At 48.0% G+C, this 22,404-nt stretch overlaps 1 protein-coding gene across 1 annotated transcript; it reads left to right on the plus strand.

The window, feature by feature from the left end:
- The first annotated feature begins 481 nt into the window (after positions 1-481).
- On the plus strand, positions 482-21,400 carry LOC139587145 (WD repeat-containing protein 46-like). The gene is made up of 10 exons (XM_071421080.1): positions 482-718; positions 832-912; positions 2,109-2,221; positions 3,823-3,910; positions 8,865-8,926; positions 11,468-11,572; positions 13,119-13,269; positions 15,572-15,707; positions 19,133-19,232; positions 21,202-21,400. The coding sequence occupies exons 1-10, from the start codon at positions 689-691 to the stop codon at positions 21,398-21,400; spliced, it is 1,065 nt and encodes a 354-aa protein (XP_071277181.1). The 5' UTR covers positions 482-688.
- Positions 21,401-22,404: the final 1,004 nt, after the last annotated feature.

Genomic DNA, 22,404 nt, shown 5'->3' on the forward strand with positions numbered 1-22,404 from the left:
GATTCACGATTTTTTGGAGCTAAAGCGGATTTTGGGAATGGAAATGGGATTTTTTTGGAAATGGAAAGGGATTTTGAGAGTGGAACCGGATTTCTAGGGAATATTGCTCAATTTTGGGGGAAAGAAAGCAGAATTTTGGGGAATAAAGAAAAATTTCCGGGGAAAAAATTTGGGACATCCGGGTGGAATTTTGGGGAATAAAACCAGATGTTTCTGAGGGGGTTAAAGGCATTTTTTGGGAATAAATGTGGATGTTTTGGGACTAAAAATTAATTTCTGAGTAAAAATGAGGATTTTGGGAGGAGGAATCGCCTCTTGGGGAAAGAAAGGAGGAATTTGGGTGAAATTGTTGGAATTTGGGCGAATTTTGGTGGAATTTGGGCGAATTTTGGTGGAATTTGGAACGCCCGAGCCCGGAAGTGCCACGCGGAGATTTGCCCTCAACAAAGATGGCGGCGGCCACGTCAGCACCATCCGCCCTCACACAAAATGGCGGCGCCAACAACAAAGATGGCGCCGCCCATAACAAAGATGGCGGCCCCATTTTATTCAATGCGCGCCTTGCCCTACACCAAGATGGCGTCTGCGCCCTCACCCCTTCCCGCAGCGCTTCGCTGTGATTGGCCACGCTTTGCCCGCGCTTCAATCTGATTGGCTCCTCACCGGGAAGTGGGCGTGGTTTCCCCACATGGTGGCGATGGCGGGCGGCGTGTCCGGGGTGAGTGAGGGGAAGCGGGGAGAAATCCCCCAAATTTGGGGGTCCCGGGGAGGATTTTGGGGCTCCCGGGGGGATTTTGGGGTGTCCCGGCCTCATGGCTGCTTCTCCCGCAGAGGACGGACCCGTTCCCCGGGCCGGCGCCGGTGCCGCGGGCCAGAGTGAAGCGGTTCCTGCGGGGCACGGAGGAGAAAGTGGTAAAAAGGGGGAAAAGGGGGTTCGTGAGGGGACTTTGGGGAGAAATGAGGGGATTTGACATGAAACGAGGGAGTTTGGGGGAGTCCTGAGGAGATTTTGGGGGCAATAAGGGGATTTGGGGAATTTTAGGGGGTTCTGAGGGGATTTGAGGGGTTTGGAGGGGATTTTGTGGGAAATGAGGGGATTTTGGGGATCCTGAGGGGGTTTACGGATAAATGAGGGGATTCTGGGGGGCCCTGAGGGAATTTTGGGGCGACATGAGGAGATTTGAGGCGAAATGAGGGGGTTTGGGGTGTTCTGAGGGGAATGGGGGGTCCTTGAGGGGATTTGAGGGGAAATGAGAAGATTTTGTGGGGAAAAGGGGGCATTTGGGGGGGTCCCTGAGGAGATTTTGGGGATCTGGAGGGGATTTGGGGGATCCTGAGAAAGTTCGGGATTTTCTGAGGTGATTTTGTGGGAAATGAGGGGATTTGGAGCTTCCCAGTGGGATTTGGGGGAATCCTGAGGGGATTTGGGAAGATTTAGGGAGTTCTGAGGGGATTTGGGGGATTTGAGGGGGTTTTATGGGAAATTGGGGGAATTTGGGGGGTCCCTGAAGGATCTGGAGATCCTGAGGGGATTTGGGGGGATCTTGAGGGGATTTGTGAAGATTTAGGGGGTTCTGAGGGGATTTGGGGGATCCTGAGGGGATTTGGGAAGTTCCTGAGGGAATTTGGGGGTTTCTGAGGGGGTTTTATGGGAAATAGGGGAGATTTGGGGGATCCTGAAGGGGTTTGGGGGGAAATAGGGGAGATTCAGGGAGGTCTTGAGGGGATTTGGGGGAAAATAAAGGAAATTGGGGGATCCTGAGGGGATTTGGGGTTAAATGAGGGGATTTAGGGGGTCCTGGTGGGATTTGGGGGATTCTGAGGGGATTTGGGTGGATTATGGGGATTTTGAGGGGGTTTTGGGGTTCCTGAGGGGATTTGGGGCATCCTGAGAGAATTTAAGGGATCCTTAGGGGATTTTGAGGGGTCCTGAGAGGATGTGGGGGGATTTGGGTGGAATTTAGAGAAAATTTGACCGAATTTGGGGCAGTTTGAAGGAATTTGGGTGGAGTTTGGGAGGATTTGTGGGAATTTGGGTGGAATTGTTGGAATTTTGGGGGCGTTTGGGTGGAATTTTGGGGGGGAACCCCTCATTTTCCCTCCCCCAGCCCCGCGCTGTCGCCCCCCGGCTCCGCTGGCACCTGAAAAATTTGGGAAATCGGGAAAAATCAGCGGCGGAAAAAGCGGCGAGATGGGAACCGCTCCTGCCCGAGGAACCGGGGTGAGAAACCCCAAAAATCCCCCAAAAATCACCCCAAAATCACCCAAAAATCATCCCAAAATCACCCAAAAATCATCCCAAAAATCCCCCAAAATCACCCCAAAATCATCCCAGAATCACCCCAAAAATCCCCCAAAATCATCCCAGAATCATCCCAGATTGCAGGAATGGCCCAAAATCCATTGGGAATGGGCCAAAGGAGCCCAAAAATCCCAAAAAAACCCAAAATCCATCAGGAATGGCCCAAAAGAGCCCAAAAATTCCCCAAAATCCCCCCAAATAATCCCAAAATCCATCAGGAATGGTCCAAAATCCATTGGGAATGGCCCAAAGGAGCCCCAAAATCCCCAAAATCCCCAAAATCCATTGGGAATGGGCCAAAGGAGCCCAAAAATTCCCGGAAAAATCCCCAAAATCCATCAGGAATGGGCCAAAGGAGCCCAAAAATCCCCAAAATCCCCCCAAATAATCCCCAAATCCATCAGGAATGGCCCAAAGGAGCCCAAAAAAATCCCGAAAAAAACCCCAAATCCATCGGGAATGGGCCAAAGGAGCCCCAAAAATCCCCAAAATCCATCGGGAATGGGCCAAATTTATTCCAGGAGCTCCAAAAATGCCCCAAAATCTCCCCTAAAGCATCAGGAATGGCCCAAAATCCATCAGGGAATGGCCCAAAGGAGCCCAAAAATCCCCAGGGCAGATCTGGAATGTTCCGGAAGGTTCCTGAATCCCCAGGGCAGATCCCAAATTCCCAGGGCAGATCCGGGATTTTCCGGAAGGTTCCCGAATCCCCGGGGTGGGTCCGGGATTTTCCCGAATCCCTGGGGCAGATCCAGAATGTTCCGGAAGGTTCCCAAATCCCTGGGGCGGATCTGGGATTTTCCAGAAGGTTCCCAAATCCCCAGGATTTCCCGGAATGTTCTGGAAGGTTCCTGAATCCCTGGGATTTCCTGGAATGTTCCGGAAGGTTCCCCAATCCCCTGGGATTTCCTGGGATGTTCTGGAAGGTTCCAGAAGGTTCCCTAATCCCTGGAATGTTCCAGAATGTTCCGGAAGGTTCCCCATCCCCTGGGGCGGATCCGGAATGTTCCAGAAGGTTCCCGAATCCCCAGGGCAGATCCAGAATGTTCTGGAAGGTTCCCCAATCCCCGGAAGGTTCCGGAAGGTTCCCGAATCCCTGGAATGTTCCGGAAGGTTCCCCAATCCCCGGGGCAGACCCGGAATGTTCCGGAAGGTTCCCCAATCCCCCGGGGCGGATCTGGAATGTTCCAGAAGGTTCCTGAATCCCTGGGGCAGATCCAGAATGTTCCAGGAGGTTCCCCAGTCCTCGAGATTCCCCAGAATGTTCTGGAAAGTTCCCAAATCCCCGGAATGTTCTGGAAGGTTCCTGAATCCCTGGGATTTCCCGGAATGTTCCGGGAGGTTCCCAAATCCCCGGGATTTCCCGGAATGTTCCAGAAGGTTCCCGAATCCCCAGGGCAGATCCAGAATGTTCCGGAAGGTTCCCCAATCCCTGAGATTCCCCAGAATGTTCCGGGAGGTTCCCCAATCCCCCGGAATGTTCCGGAAGGTTCCCGAATGCCGGGATTTCCCCAATGCAGGTTCCTGGAGGTGGAGCCGGGCGAGGACTCGGCGCGGATCTCGCAGGCAGAAATCGCCCGGGCCGTGGACATCGGCAGCGCCAGCAAGGTGGGGAACAGGGAAAAACGGGGGGAAAAACGGGGATTTGGGGCAAAATGGAGAGAAAAACGGGGATTTTGGGCAAAATGGGGAGAAAAACGGGAATTTTGGGTAAAAACGGGGAAAAATGGGGAGAAAAACGGGGATTTTGGGGAAAAACGGGGATTTTGGGCAAAATGAGGAGAGAAACGGGGATTTGGGGAAAAAATGGCGAGAAAAAGGGAGAAAAACAGGGAGAAAAACAGGGATTTTGGGCAAAAATGGGGAGAAAAACAGGGAGAAAAACGGGGAGAGAAACGGGGATTTTAGGCAAAAACGGGGGGAAAAATGGGGATTTTGGGCAAAAATGGGGAGAAAAACAGGGAGGAAAATGGGGAATTTGGGGCAAAAATGGGGGGGAAAACGGGGAGAGAAACAGGGAGAAAAATGGGGAGAAGAACGGGGATTTTGGGCAAAAATGGGGGGAAAAATGGGGATTTTGGGGAAAATGGGGAGAAAAACGGGGAGAAAAATGGGGGAAAGAACGGGGATTTTGGGTAAAAACAGGGGGAAAAATGGGGATTTTGGGGAAAATGGGGAGAAAAACGGGGAGAAAAATGGGGGAAAGAACGGGGATTTTGGGCAAAAACAGGGGGGAAAACGGAGAAAAACGGGGATTCTCAGGCAACAACGGGGAAAAAAACAGGAATTTTGGGCAAAACCAGGGATAAAATCGGGGATTTTGGCCAAGAATGGGGAGAAAAACGGGGATTTGGGGAAAAAATGGGGGGAAAACAGGAATTCTGGGCAAAACCAGGGAGAAAAACGGAGATTTTGGGTGAAAATGGGAGAAAAACGGGGAGAAAAATGGGGATTTTGGGCAAAAACAGGGAGAAAAACGGGAAGAGAAATGGGGAGAAAAACGGGGAGAAAAACAGGGATTTTGGGCAAAATGGGGGAGAAAAACGGGGATTATGGGCAAAATGGGGAGAAAAATGGGGAGAGAAAAGGGGATTTTGGGCAGAATGGGGAGAAAAACAGGGAGAAAAATGGGGATTTTGGGCAAAATGGGGAGAGAAATGGGGATTTTGAGCAAAAATGGGGAGGAAAACGGGGAGAAAAATGGGGAGGAAAACAGGGATTTTGGGCAAAATGGGGAGAAAAATGGGGAGGAAAATGGGGAGAGAAACGGGGAGAAAAACGGGGAGAAAAACAGGGATTTTGGGGAAAAACAGGGGGAAAAACGGGGAGAAAAACAGGGATTTTAGGCAAAAACAGGGATTTTGGGCAAAATGGGGGAAAAACGGGGACTTTGGAGAAAATGGGGAGAGAAACGGGGATTTTGGGGAAAACGGGGGAAAAAATGGGGATTTTGGGGAAAATGGGGAGAGAAACGGGGAGAAAAATGGGGAGAAAAATGGGGATTTTGGGCAAAAACAGGGATTTGGGGCAAAATGAGGAGAAAAACGGGGGTTTTGGGGAAAATGGGGAGAGAAACGGGGGGAAAAACGGGGATTTTGGGCAAAATGGGGAGAAAAATGGGCAGAAAAACGGGGATTTTGGAAAAAAACGGGGGGAAAACCGGGGATTTGGGGCAAAAATGGGGAGAAAAACAGGGAGAAAAACGGGGAGAAAAAAAGGGATTTTGGGCAAAAACAGGGAGAAAAATGGGGAGAAAAACGGGGATTGTGGGCAAAAATGGGGATAAAAACGGGGATTTTTGGGGCAAAAATGGGGATTTGGGGTAAAAACGGGGAGAAAAATGGGGATTTTGGGAGAAAAAAGAGGAGAAAAACGGGGAGAAAAACAGGGAGAAAAACGGGGATTTTGGGAAAAAACGGAGAAAAATGGGGATTTTGGGTAAAAAATGGGGAGAAAAACAGGGAATTTGGGCAAAAACAGGGGGGAAAACGGAGAAAAACAGGGATTCTCGGGCAACAATGGGGGGAAAAACGGGGATTTTGGGCAAAAACAGGGATTTGGGGAAAAATGGGGAGGAAAATGGGGATTTTGGGCAAAAATGGGGAGAAAAACGGGGATTTGGGGCAAAAATGGGGAGAACAACAGGGAGAAAAATGGGGAGAGAAACGGGCATTTTGGGCCAAAACGGGGGGAAAAATGGGGAGAAAAACGGGGATTTTGGGCAAAAATGGGGATAGAAATGGGGATTTTTGGGGCAAAAATGGGGATTTGGGGTAAAAACGGGGAGAAAAATGGGGATTTTGGGAGAAAAAAGAGGAGAAAAACGGGGAGAAAAACAGTGAGAAAAACGGGGATTTTGGGTAAAAATGGGGAGAAAAACGGGGAGAAAAATGGGGATTTTGGGAAAAAACAGGGAGAAAAATGGGGATTTTGGGTAAAAAATGGGGAGAAAAACGGGGAGAAAAACGGGGATAAAAACAGGGAATTTGGGCAAAAACAGGGGGGAAAACAGGGAGAAAAACGGGGAGAAAAATGGGGATTCTCAGGCAAAAACGGGGGAAAAAACGGGGATTTTGGGCAAAACGGGGATTTGGGGCAAAATGGGGAGAAAAACGGGGAGGAAAATGGGGATTTTGGGCAAAAATGGGGAGAAAAACAGGGAGAAAAACGGGGAGAGAAACAGGGAGAAAAATGGGGAGAAGAACGGGGATTTTGGGCAAAAATGGGGGAAAAAAATGGGGATTCTGGGCAAAAGGGGGGAAAAATGGGGATTATGGGGCAAAATAGGGAGAGAAACGGGGAGAAAAACAGAGAGAAACGGGGATTTTGGGGAAAAACGAGGGGAAAAACGGGGATTTTGGGCAAAATGGGGAGAAAAATGGGGATTCTGGGCAAAAATGGGGATTTTGGGCAAAATGGGGAGAAAAATGGGGATTCTGGGCAAAAATGGGGATTTTGGGCAAAATGGGGAGAAAAACGGGGATTTTGGGCGAAATGGGGAGGAAAAACAGGGAGAAAAACGGGGAGAAGAACGGGGAGAAAAACGGGGATTTTGGACAAAAAAGGGGAGAAAAACGGGGATTCTTGGGCAAAACCGGGGAGAAAAACGGGGATTTTGGGTAAAAAATGGGGAGAAAAATGGGAATTCTGGGCAAAAACAGGGAGAAAAACGGAGATTTTGGGCTAAAACAGGGATTTGGGGCAAAATGGGGAGAACAACAGGGAGAAAAACGGGGAGAAAAATGGGGATTTTGGTCAAAATGGGGAGAAAAATGGGGGGAAAAAGGGGGATTTTGGACAAAAGTGGGGAGAAAAATGGGGAGAAAAACGGGGATTAGGGGAGAAAAACAGGGAGAAAAACAGGGGGAAAAATGGGGATTTTGGGCAAAATGGGGAGAAAAACGGGGATTTTTGGGGCAAAAATGGGGATTTCGGGCAAAAATGGGGAGAAAAACCGGGATTTTGGGCAAAATAGGGAGAAAAACAGGGAGAAAAATGGGGAGAAAAACAGGGATTTTGGGACAAAAAAGAGGAGAAAATGGGGAGAAAAACAGGGATTTTGGGCAAAAACGGGGAGAAAAATGGGGAGGAAAACGGGGATTTTGGGCAAAAACGGGGAGAAAAATGGGGAGGAAAACGGGGATTTTGGGCAAAAATCCGACCTGGGCCGGGGGGATGGGATTTGGGGACACGGAATTGGGATTTTGGGGTAAAAAATGGGGGTTTTAGAGGGGAAAAATGGGGATTTTTGGGGGGGGAATGGAAATTTTAGGGGGAAAAATGGAATTTTGGGGGAAAAATGGGAATTTTGGGAGGAAAAATGGGGATTTGGGATGGGGAAAATGGGGATTTTTGGGGGGTAAATGGGGGGTTTTGGGAAAAAAGGGGAATTGGGGGGAAATGGGATTTTGGGCTAAAAAAAGGGGGGTTTAGAGGGGAAAAATGGGGATTTGGGGGAAAAAATGGGGATTTTAGGGAGAAAAAGTGGAATTTTGGGGGGGAACATGGAATTTTGGGGGGTAAAATGGGAATTTAGGGTGGGAGAATGGGGATTTTCGGGAAAAAATAGAAGTTGGGACAAAAATGGGAAATTTGGGGGGCAAAATGGGGATTTTAGGGGGAAAAATGGAGATTTTGGGAGAAAAATGGGGATTTTGGGAGGGGAAAATGGAGATTTTTGGGGGGAAAATGGAGATTTTGGGAGAAAAATGGGGATTTTAGAGGGGAAAATGGGGATTTTTGGGGGGAGAAATGGGAATTTTGGGAGAAAATGGGAATTTTTGAGGGAAAATGGAGATTTTAGGGGGAAAAACGGGGATTTGGGGAGGGAGAAATGGGAATTTTGGGTGGGAGAATGGGGATTTGGGGGAAAAAATGGGAATTTAGGGAAAAAAATGGAATTTTGGGAGGAAAATGGGGAATTTGGGGGAAAAACAGGTTTGGGAGGGAAGATGGGGGTTTGGGGGGGAAAGGGGGAATTTGGGAATGTTGGGAATTTTAGGAGTTTTTGGGAATTTGGGAATGTTGGGATTGTTGGGAATGTTGGGAATGTTGGGAGTTTGGGAATTTTGGGAATTTTAGGAATGTTGGGAATGTCGAGAACACTGGGAATTTTGGGAGTTTCAGGAATGTTGGGAATTTGGGAGTTTTAGGAATTTTGAGGATGTTGGGAATTTGGGAGTTTCAGGAATGTTGGGAATTTGGGAGTTTCAGGAATTTTAAGAATGTTGGGAATTTGGGAGTTTTAGGAATGTTGGGAATTTCAGGAATTTTGAGAATATTGGGAATTTGGGAGTTTTAGGAATGTTGGGATTTTTAGAAACTTTATTGGGAATTTTAGGAATTTTGGGATTGTTGGGAATTTGGGAATTTCAGGAATGTTGAGAACATTGGGAATTTTGGGAATTTGGGATTGTTGGGAATTTCAGGAATTTTGGGATTTTTAGAAACTTTGGGAATTTCAGGAATGTTGGGATTGTTGAGAATGTTGGGAATTTCAGGAATTTCAGGAATTTTGGGATCGTTGTGGATTTGGGGTGAGATTTGGGGTTTTTGGTTGCAGCACTTTGAGCTGCGCCTGGAGCAGTTCGGGCCCTACCGGCTGGACTACACCCGGACGGGCAGGTGAGGAACCAGTATAAACCAGTATGGACCAGTACGGACCAGTATGGACCAGTATAGCCAGTTACAGCCAGTTATAGACAGTTATAGATAGGTACAGACCAGTACAGACCAGTATAAACCAGTATGGACTACACCCGGACGGGCAGGTGAGGAACCAGTACGGACCAGTATGGACCAGTACGGACCAGTATGAACAGTTATAGATAGGTACAGACCAGTATGGACCAGTATGGACCAGTATGGACAGTTATAGATAGGTACAAACCAGTGCAGACCAGTATGGACCAGTATGGACAGTTATAGATCGGTACAGACCAGTATGGACTACACCCGGACGGGCAGGTGAGGAACCAGTATAAACCAGTATGGACCAGTATAGAGCAGTATAGACCGGTACAGACCAGTACAGACAGTTATAGATAGGTACAGACCAGTATAAACCAGTATGGACTACACCCGGACGGGCAGGTGAGAAACCAGTACGGACCAGTATGGACCAGTACGGACCAGTATGGACAGTTATAGATAGGTACAAACCAGTACAGACCAGTATGGACCAGTATGGGCCAGTATAGACAGTTATAGATAGGTACAAACCAGTACAGACCAGTATGGACCAGTATGGACTACACCCGGACGGGCAGGTGAGAAACCAGTATAAACCAGTATGGACCAGTACGGACCAGTATGGACCAGTATAGCCAGTTACAGCCAGTTATAGACAGTTATAGATAGGTACAGACCAGTACAGACCAGTATAAACCAGTATGGACTACACCCGGACGGGCAGGTGAGGAACCAGTACGGACCAGTATGGACCAGTATGGACCAGTATAGACAGTTATAGATAGATACAGACCAGTACAGACCAGTATGGACCAGTATAGACAGTTATAGATAGGTACAGACCAGTACAGACCAGTATAAACCAGTATAGACAGTTATAGATAGGTACAGACCAGTACAGACCAGTATGGACCAGTATGGACAGTTATAGATCGGTACAGACCAGTATGGACTACACCCGGACGGGCAGGTGAGAAACCAGTACGGACCAGTATGGACCAGTATGGACCAGTATAGACAGTTATAGATAGGTACAGACCAGTATAAACCAGTATGGACCAGTATGGACAGTTATAGATAGGTACAGACCAGTATGGACTACACCCGGACGGGCAGCTGAGGAACCAGTACGGACCAGTATGGACCAGTATGGACCAGTATGGACCAGTATAGACCAGTACAGACCAGTACAGACAGTTATAGATTGGTACAGACCAGTACAGACCAGTACAGACCAGTATAAACCAGTATGGACTACACCCGGACGGGCAGGTGAGAAACCAGTACAAACCAGTATGGACCAGTATGGACCAGTATAAACCAGTATAGACAGTCATAGATAGGTACAAACCAGTACAGACCAGTATGGACCAGTACGGACCAGTATAAACCAGTATGGACCAGTACAGACTGACAGAGATCAGTATAAACCAGTATAGACAGGTATAGACCAGTACAGACCAGTACAGACCAGCATAAGTTGGTATAGACCAGCATAAACCAGTACGGACCAGTCTAGAGCAGTACAGACTGATAGAGATCAATAGAAACCAGTATAAACCAGTACAGACCAGTATAAACCAGTACGGACCAGTATAAACCAGTACAGACCAGTATAAACCAGTGTGAGCCAGTTGCTTTCCAGTGCTCCCAGTCCCTCCCAGTTTGTCCCAATCCCCTCCCAGTCCATCCCAGTCCCTCCCAGTTTGTCCCAATCCCCTCCCAGTCCATCCCAGTCCCTCCCAGTCCATCCCAGTCTCTCCCAGTTTGGTGGTTCCTGTTACTGGGAGGGCACCGGGCTCACGTGACTGGGGCTCCCAGTCCCCCCAGTAAATCCCAGTCACTCCCAGTTTGTCCCAATCCCATCCCAGTCCCTCCCAGTCCCTCCCAGTCCCCCCAGTCCCTCCCAGTCTATTCCCAGTCCGTCCCAGTCACTCCCAGTTTGCAGGTTCCTGTTACTGGGAGGGCAGTGGGGTCACGTGACTGGGGCTCCCAGTGCTCCCAGTTCCTCCCAGTCCAATCCCAGTCCCCTCCCAGTCACTCCCAGTTCGTCCCAGTCCCTCCCAGTCCATTCCCAGTCCCTCCCAGTCACTCCCAGTCTGTCCCAATCCCATCCCAGTCCCCCCCAGTTCCCTCCCAGTCCCTCCCAGTCCATCCCAGTCCGTCCCAATCCATTCCCAGTCCCTCCCAGTCCATCCCAGTCCCCCCCTAGTCCATCCCAGTCCCTCCCAGTTCCCCCCAGTCCCTCCCAGTCCATCCCAGTCCCTCCCAGTCTATTCCCAGTCCATCCCAGTCCCTCCCAGTTTGTCCCAATCCCATCCCAGTCCCTCCCAGTCCCTCCCAGTCCCTCCCAGTCCCTCCCAATCCCCTCCCAGTCCCTCCCAGTGCCCCCAATCCCATTCCCAGTCCGTCCCAGTCCCTCCCAGTCCCTCCCAGTCCCATTCCCAGTCCGTCCCAGTCACTCCCAGTTTGCAGGTTCCTGTTACTGGGAGGGCACCGGGGTCACGTGGCCGCCCTGGACTGGGCCCAGCGGCGCCTCCTGAGCGAATTCAACGTCATGGAACCAGTGAGGGCCATCAGGTGGGACTGGGAGCACTGGGAGGGACTGGGAGGGACTGGGAATGGGCTGGGGGGGACTGGGAATGGAATGGGAGGGGATTGGGAGGGGATTGGGAGGGAACTGGGAGTGATTGGGAGGGACTGGGAGGGACTGGGAATGGACTGGCGGGGACTGGGAATGGACTGGGGATGGACTGGGGAGGGACTGGGAGTGACTGGGATGGGATTGGGACAAACTGGGAGGGACTGGGGGGGGATTGGGAATGGACTGGGAGGGACTGGGATGGACTGGGGGGGGACTGGGATGGGATTGGGACAAACTGGGAGTGACTTGGGGGGACTGGGATGGACTGGGATGGACTGGGAGCACTGGGAGGGTCTGGGGGGTCTGGGAATGGACTGGGAGGGACTGGGAGAGACTGGGATGGGATTGGGAATGGACTGGGAATGGACTGGGAGGGGACTGGGAATGGACTGGGAGAGACTGGGATGGGATTGGGACAAACTGGGATTGACTGGGATGAACTGGGAGCACTGGGAGGGAGTGGTGGGGAACTGGGAGGGACTGAAAATTCTTTATTTTTTCTCTCCTAAAATCCCCATTTTCCCTCCTAAAACCCCCAAATTTTTCCCCCCAACCCCCAATTTCCCCCTCCCAAACCCCCAATTGTCCCAAAATCCCCATTTTTCCCTCCAAAAATCCCAACTTTTTTTTGTCCAAAAATACCCACTTCCACCAAAAATCCCCATTTTTCCCCCATAAACCCCCATTTTCCCCCCTAAAATCCCTATTTTTCCCCCCAAATCCCCAATTTTCCCAAAATCCCCGTTTTTCCCCCAATTTCCCCATTTATCCCTCCAAAAATCCCAACTTTTCCCTCCAAAAATCCCCATTTCCCCCCCTAAAATCCCCATTTTCCCCCCTAAAATCACCAAATTTTTCCCCCAAACCCCCATTTTCTACCCAAAATCCCCATTTTCCTCCTAAAATCCCCATTTTTCCTCCTAAAACCCCCAATTTTTTTCCCCCTAATCCCCATTTCCCCCCCCCAAACCCCCAATTTTCCCAAAATCCCCATTTTTACCCCCAAAATCCCCAATATTTCCTCCTAAACCCCCCAACTTTTCCCCCATAAAATCCCCATTTTCCCCCATGAAATCCCCATTTTTTCACCTAAAATCCCCATGTTTTTTCCTAAAACCCCCAAATTTCTTCCCCCCAACCCCCATTTCCCCTCCCCCAACCCCCAATTTTCCCAAATCCCCATTTTTCCCCCCCAAATCCCCATTCCCCCCCCAAACCCCAATTTTCCCCCCAAACCCCAATTTTCCCAAAATCCCCAATTTTCCCCCCCAAAATCCCCATTTCCCCCCCGTAAAATCCCAACTTTTCCCTCCAAAAATCCCCATTTTCCCCCCCTAAAATCCCAACTTTTCCCTCCAAAAATCCCCATTTTTTCACCTAAAACCCCCAAATTTTTCCCCCAACCCCCAATTCCCCCTCCCCCAACCCCCAATTTTCCCAAAATCCCCGTTTTTCCCCCCAAAATCCCCATTTTTCCCCCAGCTGGCTGCACTGTGAGTCCCTGCTGGCCGTGGCCCAGCGGCGCTGCCTGCACGTCTACGACAGCCAAGGCCTGGAGATCCACGTGGTCCGGAGCTTCCAGAACATTCTGCACCTGCAGTTCCTGCCCTACCACTTCCTGCTGGCCGCTGGGGTCAGTGCTGGGGGCAAACACCCCAAATTTGGGGCAAAAACCGCCAAGTTTGGGCAAAAATCGCCTTTTTTTGGCCTTTTTTTGGCCTTTTTTTGGCCTTTTTTGGCCATTTTGGGGCTGCTCCAGAATTTCCTGGGAGTTCTGTGCCTGGAATTCCTGCCCTGCCACTTCCTGCTCAAAACCCCACAAAATTTGGGGTAAAAATGGCTGATTTTGGGCAAAAATCACCATTTTCAGCCCTTTTCCCCCATTTTCAGCTGATTTTTACCAATTTTTTGGGTGATTTTTGGGTCATTTTTGGGTGCTCCAGAATTTCCTGGGAATTCTGCACCTGGAATTCCTGTCCTGCCACTTCCTGCTCAAAACCCCACAAAATCTGGGTAAAATTCTGACGATTTTGGCCAAAATCACCATTTTTAGTCATTTATTCACCATTTTTGGTCCATTTTTGGGTCATTTTTGGGTGCTCCGGAGCTTCCAGAACATTCTGCACCTGCAGTTCCTGCCCTACCACTTCCTGCTGGCCGCTGGGGTCAGTGCTGGGGGCAAACACCCCAAATTTGGGGCAAAAACCGCCCAGTTTGGGCAAAAACCGCCTTTTTTTTGGCATTTTTTTGGCCATTATTGGCTGGTTTTTCCCATGGATTTTGCCCATTTTTGGCAGATTTTGGGTGGAATTTTTTGGGATTCAGCACCTGGAATTCCTGCCCTGCCACTTCCTGCTCAAAACCCCACAAAATTTGGGGAAAATTTGGGTGATTTTGGGCAAAATTCACCATTTTTAGCCTTTTTCCCCCATTTTCAACCTATTTTTTGCCCATTTTTCGGTCATTTTTGGGTGTTCCAGAATTTCCTGGGAATTCTGCTCCTGCAATTCCTGCCCTGCCACTTCCCACTCAAAACCACCCAAAATTTGGGGCAAAATCAGCTGATTTTGAGCAAAATTCCCCATTTTTAGCCATTTTCCCCCATGTTCGGCTGATTTTTGCCCATTTTTGGGTCATTTTTGGGTATTCCAGAATTTCCTGGGAATTCTGCACCTGCAATTCCTGCCCTGCCACTTCCTGCTCAAAACCCCACAAAATCTGGGGCCAAAACGGCCGATTTGGGGCAAAAATTGCCTTTTTTTGGCCTTTTTTGGCCATTTTTGGTTGATTTTTCCATGGATTTTTCCCTTTTTTGGCTGATTTTGGGTGGAATTTTCTGGCATTCTGCACCTGCAATTCCTGCTCGCTGCTGGGGTCAGTCCTGGGGGGAAAAACACCCAAAATTTGGGGCAAAACCGGCCGATTTTGGGCAAAATTCACCTTTTTTTGCCACTTTTCCGAATTTCCCCCCTTTTTTCCTGTTCATCCTCCATTTCCCCCATTCTCTCCCCATTTTCTCCCCATTTTTTCCCATTTCTCACGTTTTTCCCATTTTCTCCCCCTTTCCCCCATTTTCCCCCATTTTCCCCTATTTTCCCCATTTTTCCCATTTTTCTTCCTGTTCCCCCCATTTTCCCCATTTCCCCCCATTTTCCCCATTTCCCCCCATTATTTCCCATTTCCCCCCTATTTTTCCCATTTTTCTCCCCATTTCCCCCCCATTTTTTGCTTTTCCCCAATTTCTCCCCCTTTTCCCCATTTCCTCCCCATTTTTCTCCCCCATTTTCCCCATTTCCCCCAATTTTCTCCTGATTTTTTCCCAATTTCCCCAATTTTCTCCCCATTCCCCCCATTTTCTCCATTTGTCCCCCCATTTTCCCCATTTCCCCCCATTTTCCCCATTTTTCCCAATTTCCCTGTTTCTCCCCCCATTTTTTCCAATTTCCCCTCATTTTTCCCAATTTCCCCCGTTTCTCCCCCCATTTTCTTCCCATTTCCCCCCATTTCCCCTCATTTTTCCAATTTCCCTGTTTCTCCCCCCATTTTCCCCCCATTTTTCCCATTTTCCCCCATTTCTCCCCCCATTTTTCCCAATTTCGCTGTTTGTTTCTCCCCCCATTTTTCCCAATTTCCCCATTTCTCCCCCCATTTTTCCCCCATTTTCCCCGATTTCCTCGTTTCTCCCCCCATTTTTCCCGATTTCCCCAATTTCCCTGTTTCTCCCCCCAATTTCCCCATTTTTCCCCCCAATTTCCCCCTTTCTCCCCCATTTTTCCCAATTTCCCCCTTTCTCCCCCATTTTCCCCATTTTTCCCAATTTCCCCATTTTCCCCATTTTTCCCAATTTCCCCATTTCTCCCCCCATTTTTCCCAATTTCCCCCTTTTCCCCCCCATTTTCCCCGTTTTTCCCCCATTCTCCCCGTTCCTTTCCCAGAGTTCCCTGGGGCTCCTCCATTTCCTCGATGTCTCCGTTGGCCGCGAGGTGGCGACGCTGAGGACGCGGAGCGGCCCCGCCTGCGCCATGGCCCAGGACCCGGCCACGGCCCTCATCCACCTGGGACACGCCAACGGTCCGGAAAAACGGGAATTCTCTGGGAAATTCGGGAATTCCCTCTGGGATTTTGGGGGTTTTTGGGGTTTTTTATTGAGATTTTGTGGTGTTTTTTTGGGGTTTGGGGAGGTTCCATTGGGATTTAGGGGGGATTTCCTTAGGATTCAGGGAGGTTCCATTGAGATTTGGGGGGGGTGGATTCCATTGGGATTTTGGGGAGGTTCCACTGAGATTTGAGGGGGTTCCATTGTGACCTGGGCAGATTCCATTGGGATTTTGGGGAGATTTCATTGGATTTTGGGATGTTCCCATTGGGGTTTTCGAGGCTCCTGGTGGGAATTGGGGATGCTCCATTGGGATTTGGGAGCTTTCACTGGGATTTTGGGAGGCTCCATTGGGATTTTGGGGGGTTTTTATTGGGGTCTGAGGGGGTTCCTGTGGCCCAGAGCCCGGCACGGCCCTCATCCACCTGGGCCACGCCAACGGTCGGGAAAAACGGGAATTTCCGGGAATTTCGGGAATTATTTGGGAATTCTGGGAGTCCTCATTGGGGGTTGGGGGCTTTTATTGAGGTTTTGGGGTTTTTATTGAGATTTTGGGCTTTTTATTGTGGTTTGGGGAGATTCCATTGTGGTTTGGGGGGGGTTCCCATGGCCCAGGACCCAGCCATGGCCCTCATCCACCTGGGCCACGCCAACGGTCAGGAAAAACGGGAATTTCTGGGAATTTCGGGAATTATTTGGGAATTTTGGAAGTTCCCAGAGGGGTTTGGGGGGGTTTTATTGGGATTTGGGGAGATTTCATGGGTATTTTGGGGTGTTTCATTGTATTCGGGGAGGTTCCATTGGGATTTCGGGGAGGTTCCATTGGGATTTCGGGGGGTTCCCATTGGATTTTCAGGAAATTTTGATGGAATTTGGGAATTTCATGGGAACTCTGGGAGGCCTCATTGGGGTTTAGGGGTTTTTATTGAGATTTTGGGGTTCCCATTGAGATTTTGGGGTTTTTATTGGGGTTTGGGGAGGTTCCATTGGGATTTGGGGTAAATTCCATTGGGATTTGGGGGGGTTCTGATGGGATTTGGGGCCGTTCCCTGGGATTTTGGGGCATTTCCTTGGGATCTGGGAGGTTCCTGATGGGATCTGGGGGAGTTCCCTGGGGTTTTGGGGAGGTTGCCGTTGGATTTTGGGGGATTTTGATGGAATTTGGGAGATTTTGTTGGATTTTGTGGGAATTTTGTTGGATTTTGGGGGGCTCCTAATGGACTTTGTGGAGATTCCTGTTGGATTTTGGGAGGTTTTTGTTGGATTTTGGGGGAATTTTATTGGATTTTGGGGCCTCCTGATGGGATTTGGGATCTCTCTGATGGAACTTTGGGAGATTTTATTGGATTTTAGGAAAACCCTGATGGAATTTTGGGAGATTTTATTGGATTTTGGGGGGATTTTGTTGGAATTTGGGAGTTTCCTGTTGGATCTGGGGGAATTTTCTTGGATTTCAGGAAAACCCTGTTGGACTTGGGGGGAATTTCTTGGATTTTGGGGATTTTCTTGGATTTGGGGGGAATTCCTTGGATTTCAGTAAAATCCTGTTGGATTTGGGGGGAATTTCATGGGATTTTGGGGATTTTATTGGATTTCAGTAAAACCCTGTTGGATTTGTGGGAATTTCATTGGATTTTGGGGATTTTGTTGGATTTTGGGGGGAATTTCCTGGAATTTTGGGGATTTTGTTGGATTTTGGGGGGAATTTCATTGGATTTGGGGGAATTTCATTGGATTTCAGTAAAACCCTGTTGGATTTGGGGGGAATTTCTTGGATTTTGGGGATTTTCTTGGATTTGGGGGGAATTTCATGGGATTTTGGGGATTTTATTGGATCTTGGGGGGAATTTCATTGGATTTTGGGGAATTTCTTGGATTTTAGTTAAACCCTGTTGGATTTGGGGGGAATTTCTTGGATTTTGGGGATTTTATTGGATTTGGGGGGAATTTCCTGGGATTTTGGGGATTTTCTTGGATTTTAGTAAAACCCTGTTGGATTTGGGGGCAATTTCATTGGATTTTGGGGATTTAATGGGATTTGGGGGGGAATTTCCTGGGATTTTGGGGATTTTCTTGGATTTTGGGGGGAATTTCATGGCATTTTGGGGATTTTCTTGGATTTTAGTGAAACCCTGTTGGATTTGGGGGAATTTCTTGGATTTTGGGGATTTCATGGGATTGGGGGAGAATTTCATGGCATTTTGGGGATTTTCTTGGATTTTAGTGAAACCCTGTTGGATTTGGGGGAAATTTCTTGGATTTTGGGGATTTCATGGGATTTGGGGGGAATTTCCTGGAATTTTGGGGATTTTATTGGATCTTGGGGGAAATTTCATGGGATTTTGGGGAATTTCTTGGATTTTAGTAAAACCCTGTTGGATTTGGGGGAATTTCATTGGATTTTGGGGATTTTGTTGGATTTTGGGGGGGAATTTCATTGGATTTTGGGGATTTTCTTGGATTTTAGTAAAACCCTGTTGGATTTGGGGGGAATTTCTTGGATTTTGGGGATTTCATGGGATTGGGGGAGAATTTCATGGGATTTTGGGGATTTTGTTGGATTTTGGGGGGAATTTCATTGGATTTTGGGGATTTTGTTGGATTTTGGGGGGAATTCCTTGGATTTCAGGAAAACCCTGTTGGATTTGTGGGAATTTCATTGGATTTTGGGGATTTTCTTGGATTTTGGGGGGGAATTTCCTGGGATTTTGGGGATTTTCTTGGATTTTAGTAAAACCCTGTTGGATTTGGGGGTATTTCTTGGATTTTGGGGATTTCATGGGATTTGGGGGGAATTTCATTGGATTTTGGGGATTTTCTTGGATTTTGGGGGGAATTTCATTGGATTTTGGGGATTTTATTGGATCTTGGGGAAAATTTCCTGGGATTTTGGGGAATTTCTTGGATTTTAGTAAAACCCTGTTGGATTTGTGGGAATTTCCTTGGATTTTGGGGATTTCATGGGATTTGGGGGGGAATTTCATGGGATTTTGGGGAATTTCTTGGATTTTGGGGGGGAATTTCCTGGGATTTTGGGGATTTTGTGGGGAATTTCATTGGATTTTGGGGATTTTGTTGGATTTTGGGGGGGAATTTCCTGGGATTTTGGGGATTTTCCTGGATTTGGGATCTCTGTGCTGGAATTTCCGAGGGATTTTCCTGCATTCCAACAAAACCCTCTGAGATTCCCGGCAGCTCCCCCTGAAATTTTGGGGCCAATTCCACCAAATTCCAAGAACCTCGAGTCAACATCGTCCCCTTGAAATCCCCGCGGATTTTCCCCCTTTTTACCCCAAATTTCGGGATTTTTTTTTCATTTTTTGCTGGGATTTTTTGGGATTTGGATTTTTTGGAATTTTTGCTGGTTTCCTTTTCCCAAAATTCCCTTTTTTCCCCCCAGGAACCGTTTCCCTGTGGACGCCCAACGCGGCCGAGCCGGTGGCGCGGCTGCTGGCGAATCGCGGCGCCGTGCGCGCCATCGCCGTCCACGGCAGCGCCAGGTCCGGGGAATCTGGGGGAATTTGGGGCATTTTGGGGCATTTTGGGGGATTTGGGGGTTTCCATGGGTTTGGGTGGGTCTGGGACAGGTTTTGGGGGATTTTGGGCAAGTTTGGGGCAGATTTTGGGGGATTTGGGGCAAGTTTGGGGCACTTTTTGTGGGATTTTGGTGGATTTTTGGGCCGTTTTTTGTGGGATTGTGGTGGGGTTTTGGGTGGATTTTGGTGGATTTTGGGTGGATTTTTGAGCAGATTTGGTGGGGTTTTGGTGGATTTTGGGGTGGATTTTGTGGGATTGTGGTGGATTTTTTTGTGTGATTTTGGTGGATTTTTGGGCCATTTTTGTGGGATTTTGTGGGATTTTGGGGCAGATTTTGGTGGATTTTTTGGTGGGATTTTGGGGAGCTTTTTGTGGGATTTTTGGGTGGATTTTTGAGCAGATTTGGTGGGGTTTTGGTGGGGTTTTTGTGCCATTTTTGTGGGATTTTGGGCAGCTTTGGGGCAGATTTTGGAGTGGATTTGGTGGGGTTTTGGGCAGATTTTGGTGGATTTTTGGGCATTTTTGTGGGATTTTGGTGGATTTTGGGGTGGATTTTGTGGGATTGTGGTGGATTTTTTTGTGGGATTTTGGTGGATTTTTTTTTGTGGGATTTTGGTGGATTTTTGGGCCATTTTTGTGGGATTTTGGTGGATTTTGGGGCAGATTTTGGTGGATTTTTTGGTGGCATTTTGGTGGATTTTTTTGTGGGATTTTGGTGGATTTCGGGGTGGATTTTGGTGGCGTTTTTGTGGGATTTTGGGGGGATTTGGGGGGATTTCCATGGGTTTGGGGCAGGTTTTGGGGGATTTTGGGGTGGTTCTTGTGGGATTTTGGCAGATTTTGGGGTGGATTTTGTGGGATTTGGGGCGGATTTGGGTGGATTTGGGGGGGATTTTTCTGGGATTTGGGTGGATTTTTGGGCAGATTTTGGTGGGGTTTTGGTGGATTTTGGGGCGGTTTTTGTGGGATTTTGGTGGATTTTTGGGCCTTTTTGTGGGATTTTGGTGGATTTTGGGGTGGATTTTGTGGGATTTTGGTGGATTTTTTTGGTGGATTTTGGAGCACATTTGGTGGGGTTTTGATGGATTTTGGGGTGGATTTTGGTGGGGTTTTTTGTGGGATTTTGGTGCATTTTTGGGCCATTTTTGTGGGATTTTGGGACGGTTTTTGTGGGATTTTGGTGGATTTTTGTGTGATTTTTCTGGGATTTTGGTGGATTTTGGAGCAGATTTTGTGGGATTTTGGGGCCATTTATTGTAGGATATTGGGGTGGATTTTGGGCCGTTTTTTTTGGAATTTTGGGGCCATTTTTATGGGATTTTTGGGGCGGTTTTTGTGGGATTTTGGGGTTTTGGGCAGATTTTGGTGGATTTTTGGGCCGTTTCTGTGGGATTTTGGTGCGGTTTTTGTGGGATTTTGGTGGATTTTTTTGGTGGGATTTTGGTGGATTTTTGGGTGGATTTTGTAGCAGATTTGGTGGGGTTTTCATGGATTTTTGGGCCATTTTTGTGGGATTTCGGTGGATTTTGGAGCGGATTTGGTGGGATTTTGATGGATTTTTGGGCAGGTTTTGGGGGATTTTGGAGCACATTTGGTAGGATTTTGATGGATTTTGGGGTGGATTTGGTGGGATTTTGGTGGATTTTTAGGTGTTTTTTCTGGGATTTTGGTGGATTTTGGGGCTGTTTTTGTGGGATTTTGGGTGGGTTTTGTGGGATTTTGGTGGATTTTGGGGCAGATTTTGGTGGATTTTGGAGCAGATTTGGTGGGATTTTGATGGATTTTGGTGGATTTTTGGGCCATTTTTGTGGGATTTTGGTGGATTTTCAGGCGTTTTTTCTGGGATTTTGGGGTGCATTTTGAGCAGATTTTTTGCTGGAATTTTTTTGTCAGCTTTTGGGTGAATTTTGCTGGGATTTTCTCTCCCTGCAGGCTCATGGCCACGTCGGGGCTGGACAGGAAAATTCGCATTTTTGACCTGAGAACTTTTGGGGTGCTGCAGGAATGGGGGGTCCCCATTGGGGCCGCTCACCTCGACTTCAGCCAGAGGGGGCTCCTGGCTGCGGCCTGCGGGGACCTGGTGCAGGTGGGAAAAATCCCCTTTTTTACCCCAAAAAATCCTCTTTTTTAACCCCAAAAATCCCCTTTTTACCCCAAAAAATCCCCATTATAACCCCCCCAAAAATCCCCTTTTTTACCCCAAAAATCCCCTTTTTACCCCAAAAAATCCCCTTTATTTACCCCAAAAATATCCCCATTTTAATCCCCAAAAATCCCCTTTTTTACCCCAAAAAATCCCCATTTTAACCCCCCCAAAAATCCCCTTTTTTACCCCAAAAAATCCCCATTTTAACCCCCCAAAAAAATCCCCATTTTAACCCCCCAAAAAATCCCCTTTTTTACCCCAGAAAATCCCCTTTTTTACCCCAAAATCCCCTTTTTTACCCCCAAAAAATTCCCCTTTTTTTACCCTAAAAAATCCTCTTTTTAACCCCAAAAATATCCCCATTTTAACCCCCAAAAAATCCCCGTTTTTACCCCAAAAATCCCCTTTTTTAACCCCAAAAAATCCCCTTTTTTACCCCAAAAAATCCCTTTTTACCCCAAAAAATCCCCATTTTTACCCCAAAAAAATCCCCTTTTTTACCCCAAAAATCCCCATTTTAACCCCAAAAAATCCCCATTTTAACCCCAAAAAATCCCCATTTTAACCCCCCCAAAAATCCCTTTTTTACCCCAAAAATCCCCATTTAACCCGCAAAAAATCCCCATTTTTACCCCAAAAAACATCCCTTTTTTACCCCAAAAATCCCTTTTTTTACCCTAAAAAATCCCTTTTTTACCCCTCCAAATTTCCCCTTTTTTACCCCAAAAAATCCCCTTTTTTACTGCAAAAATCCCCTTTTATACCCCAAAAAATCCCTTTTTTTACCCCAAAAAATCCCTTTTCTACCCCAAAAATCCCCTTTTTTACCCCAAAAATCCCCTTTTTTACCCCAAAAAAATCCCCTTTTTTACCCCAAAAATCCCCTTTACCCCAAAAATCCCCATTTTAACCCCCCCAAAAATCCCCTTTTTTACCCCAGAAAATCCCCTTTTTTACCCCACAATCCCCTTTTTTACCCCAAAAATCCC

This window comes from Agelaius tricolor, unplaced genomic scaffold, assembly GCF_023055355.1.
Source record: "Agelaius tricolor isolate 1412-34295 unplaced genomic scaffold, bAgeTri1.0.p SCAF_183, whole genome shotgun sequence".
In the NCBI taxonomy this organism is placed as follows: domain Eukaryota; kingdom Metazoa; phylum Chordata; class Aves; order Passeriformes; family Icteridae; genus Agelaius; species Agelaius tricolor.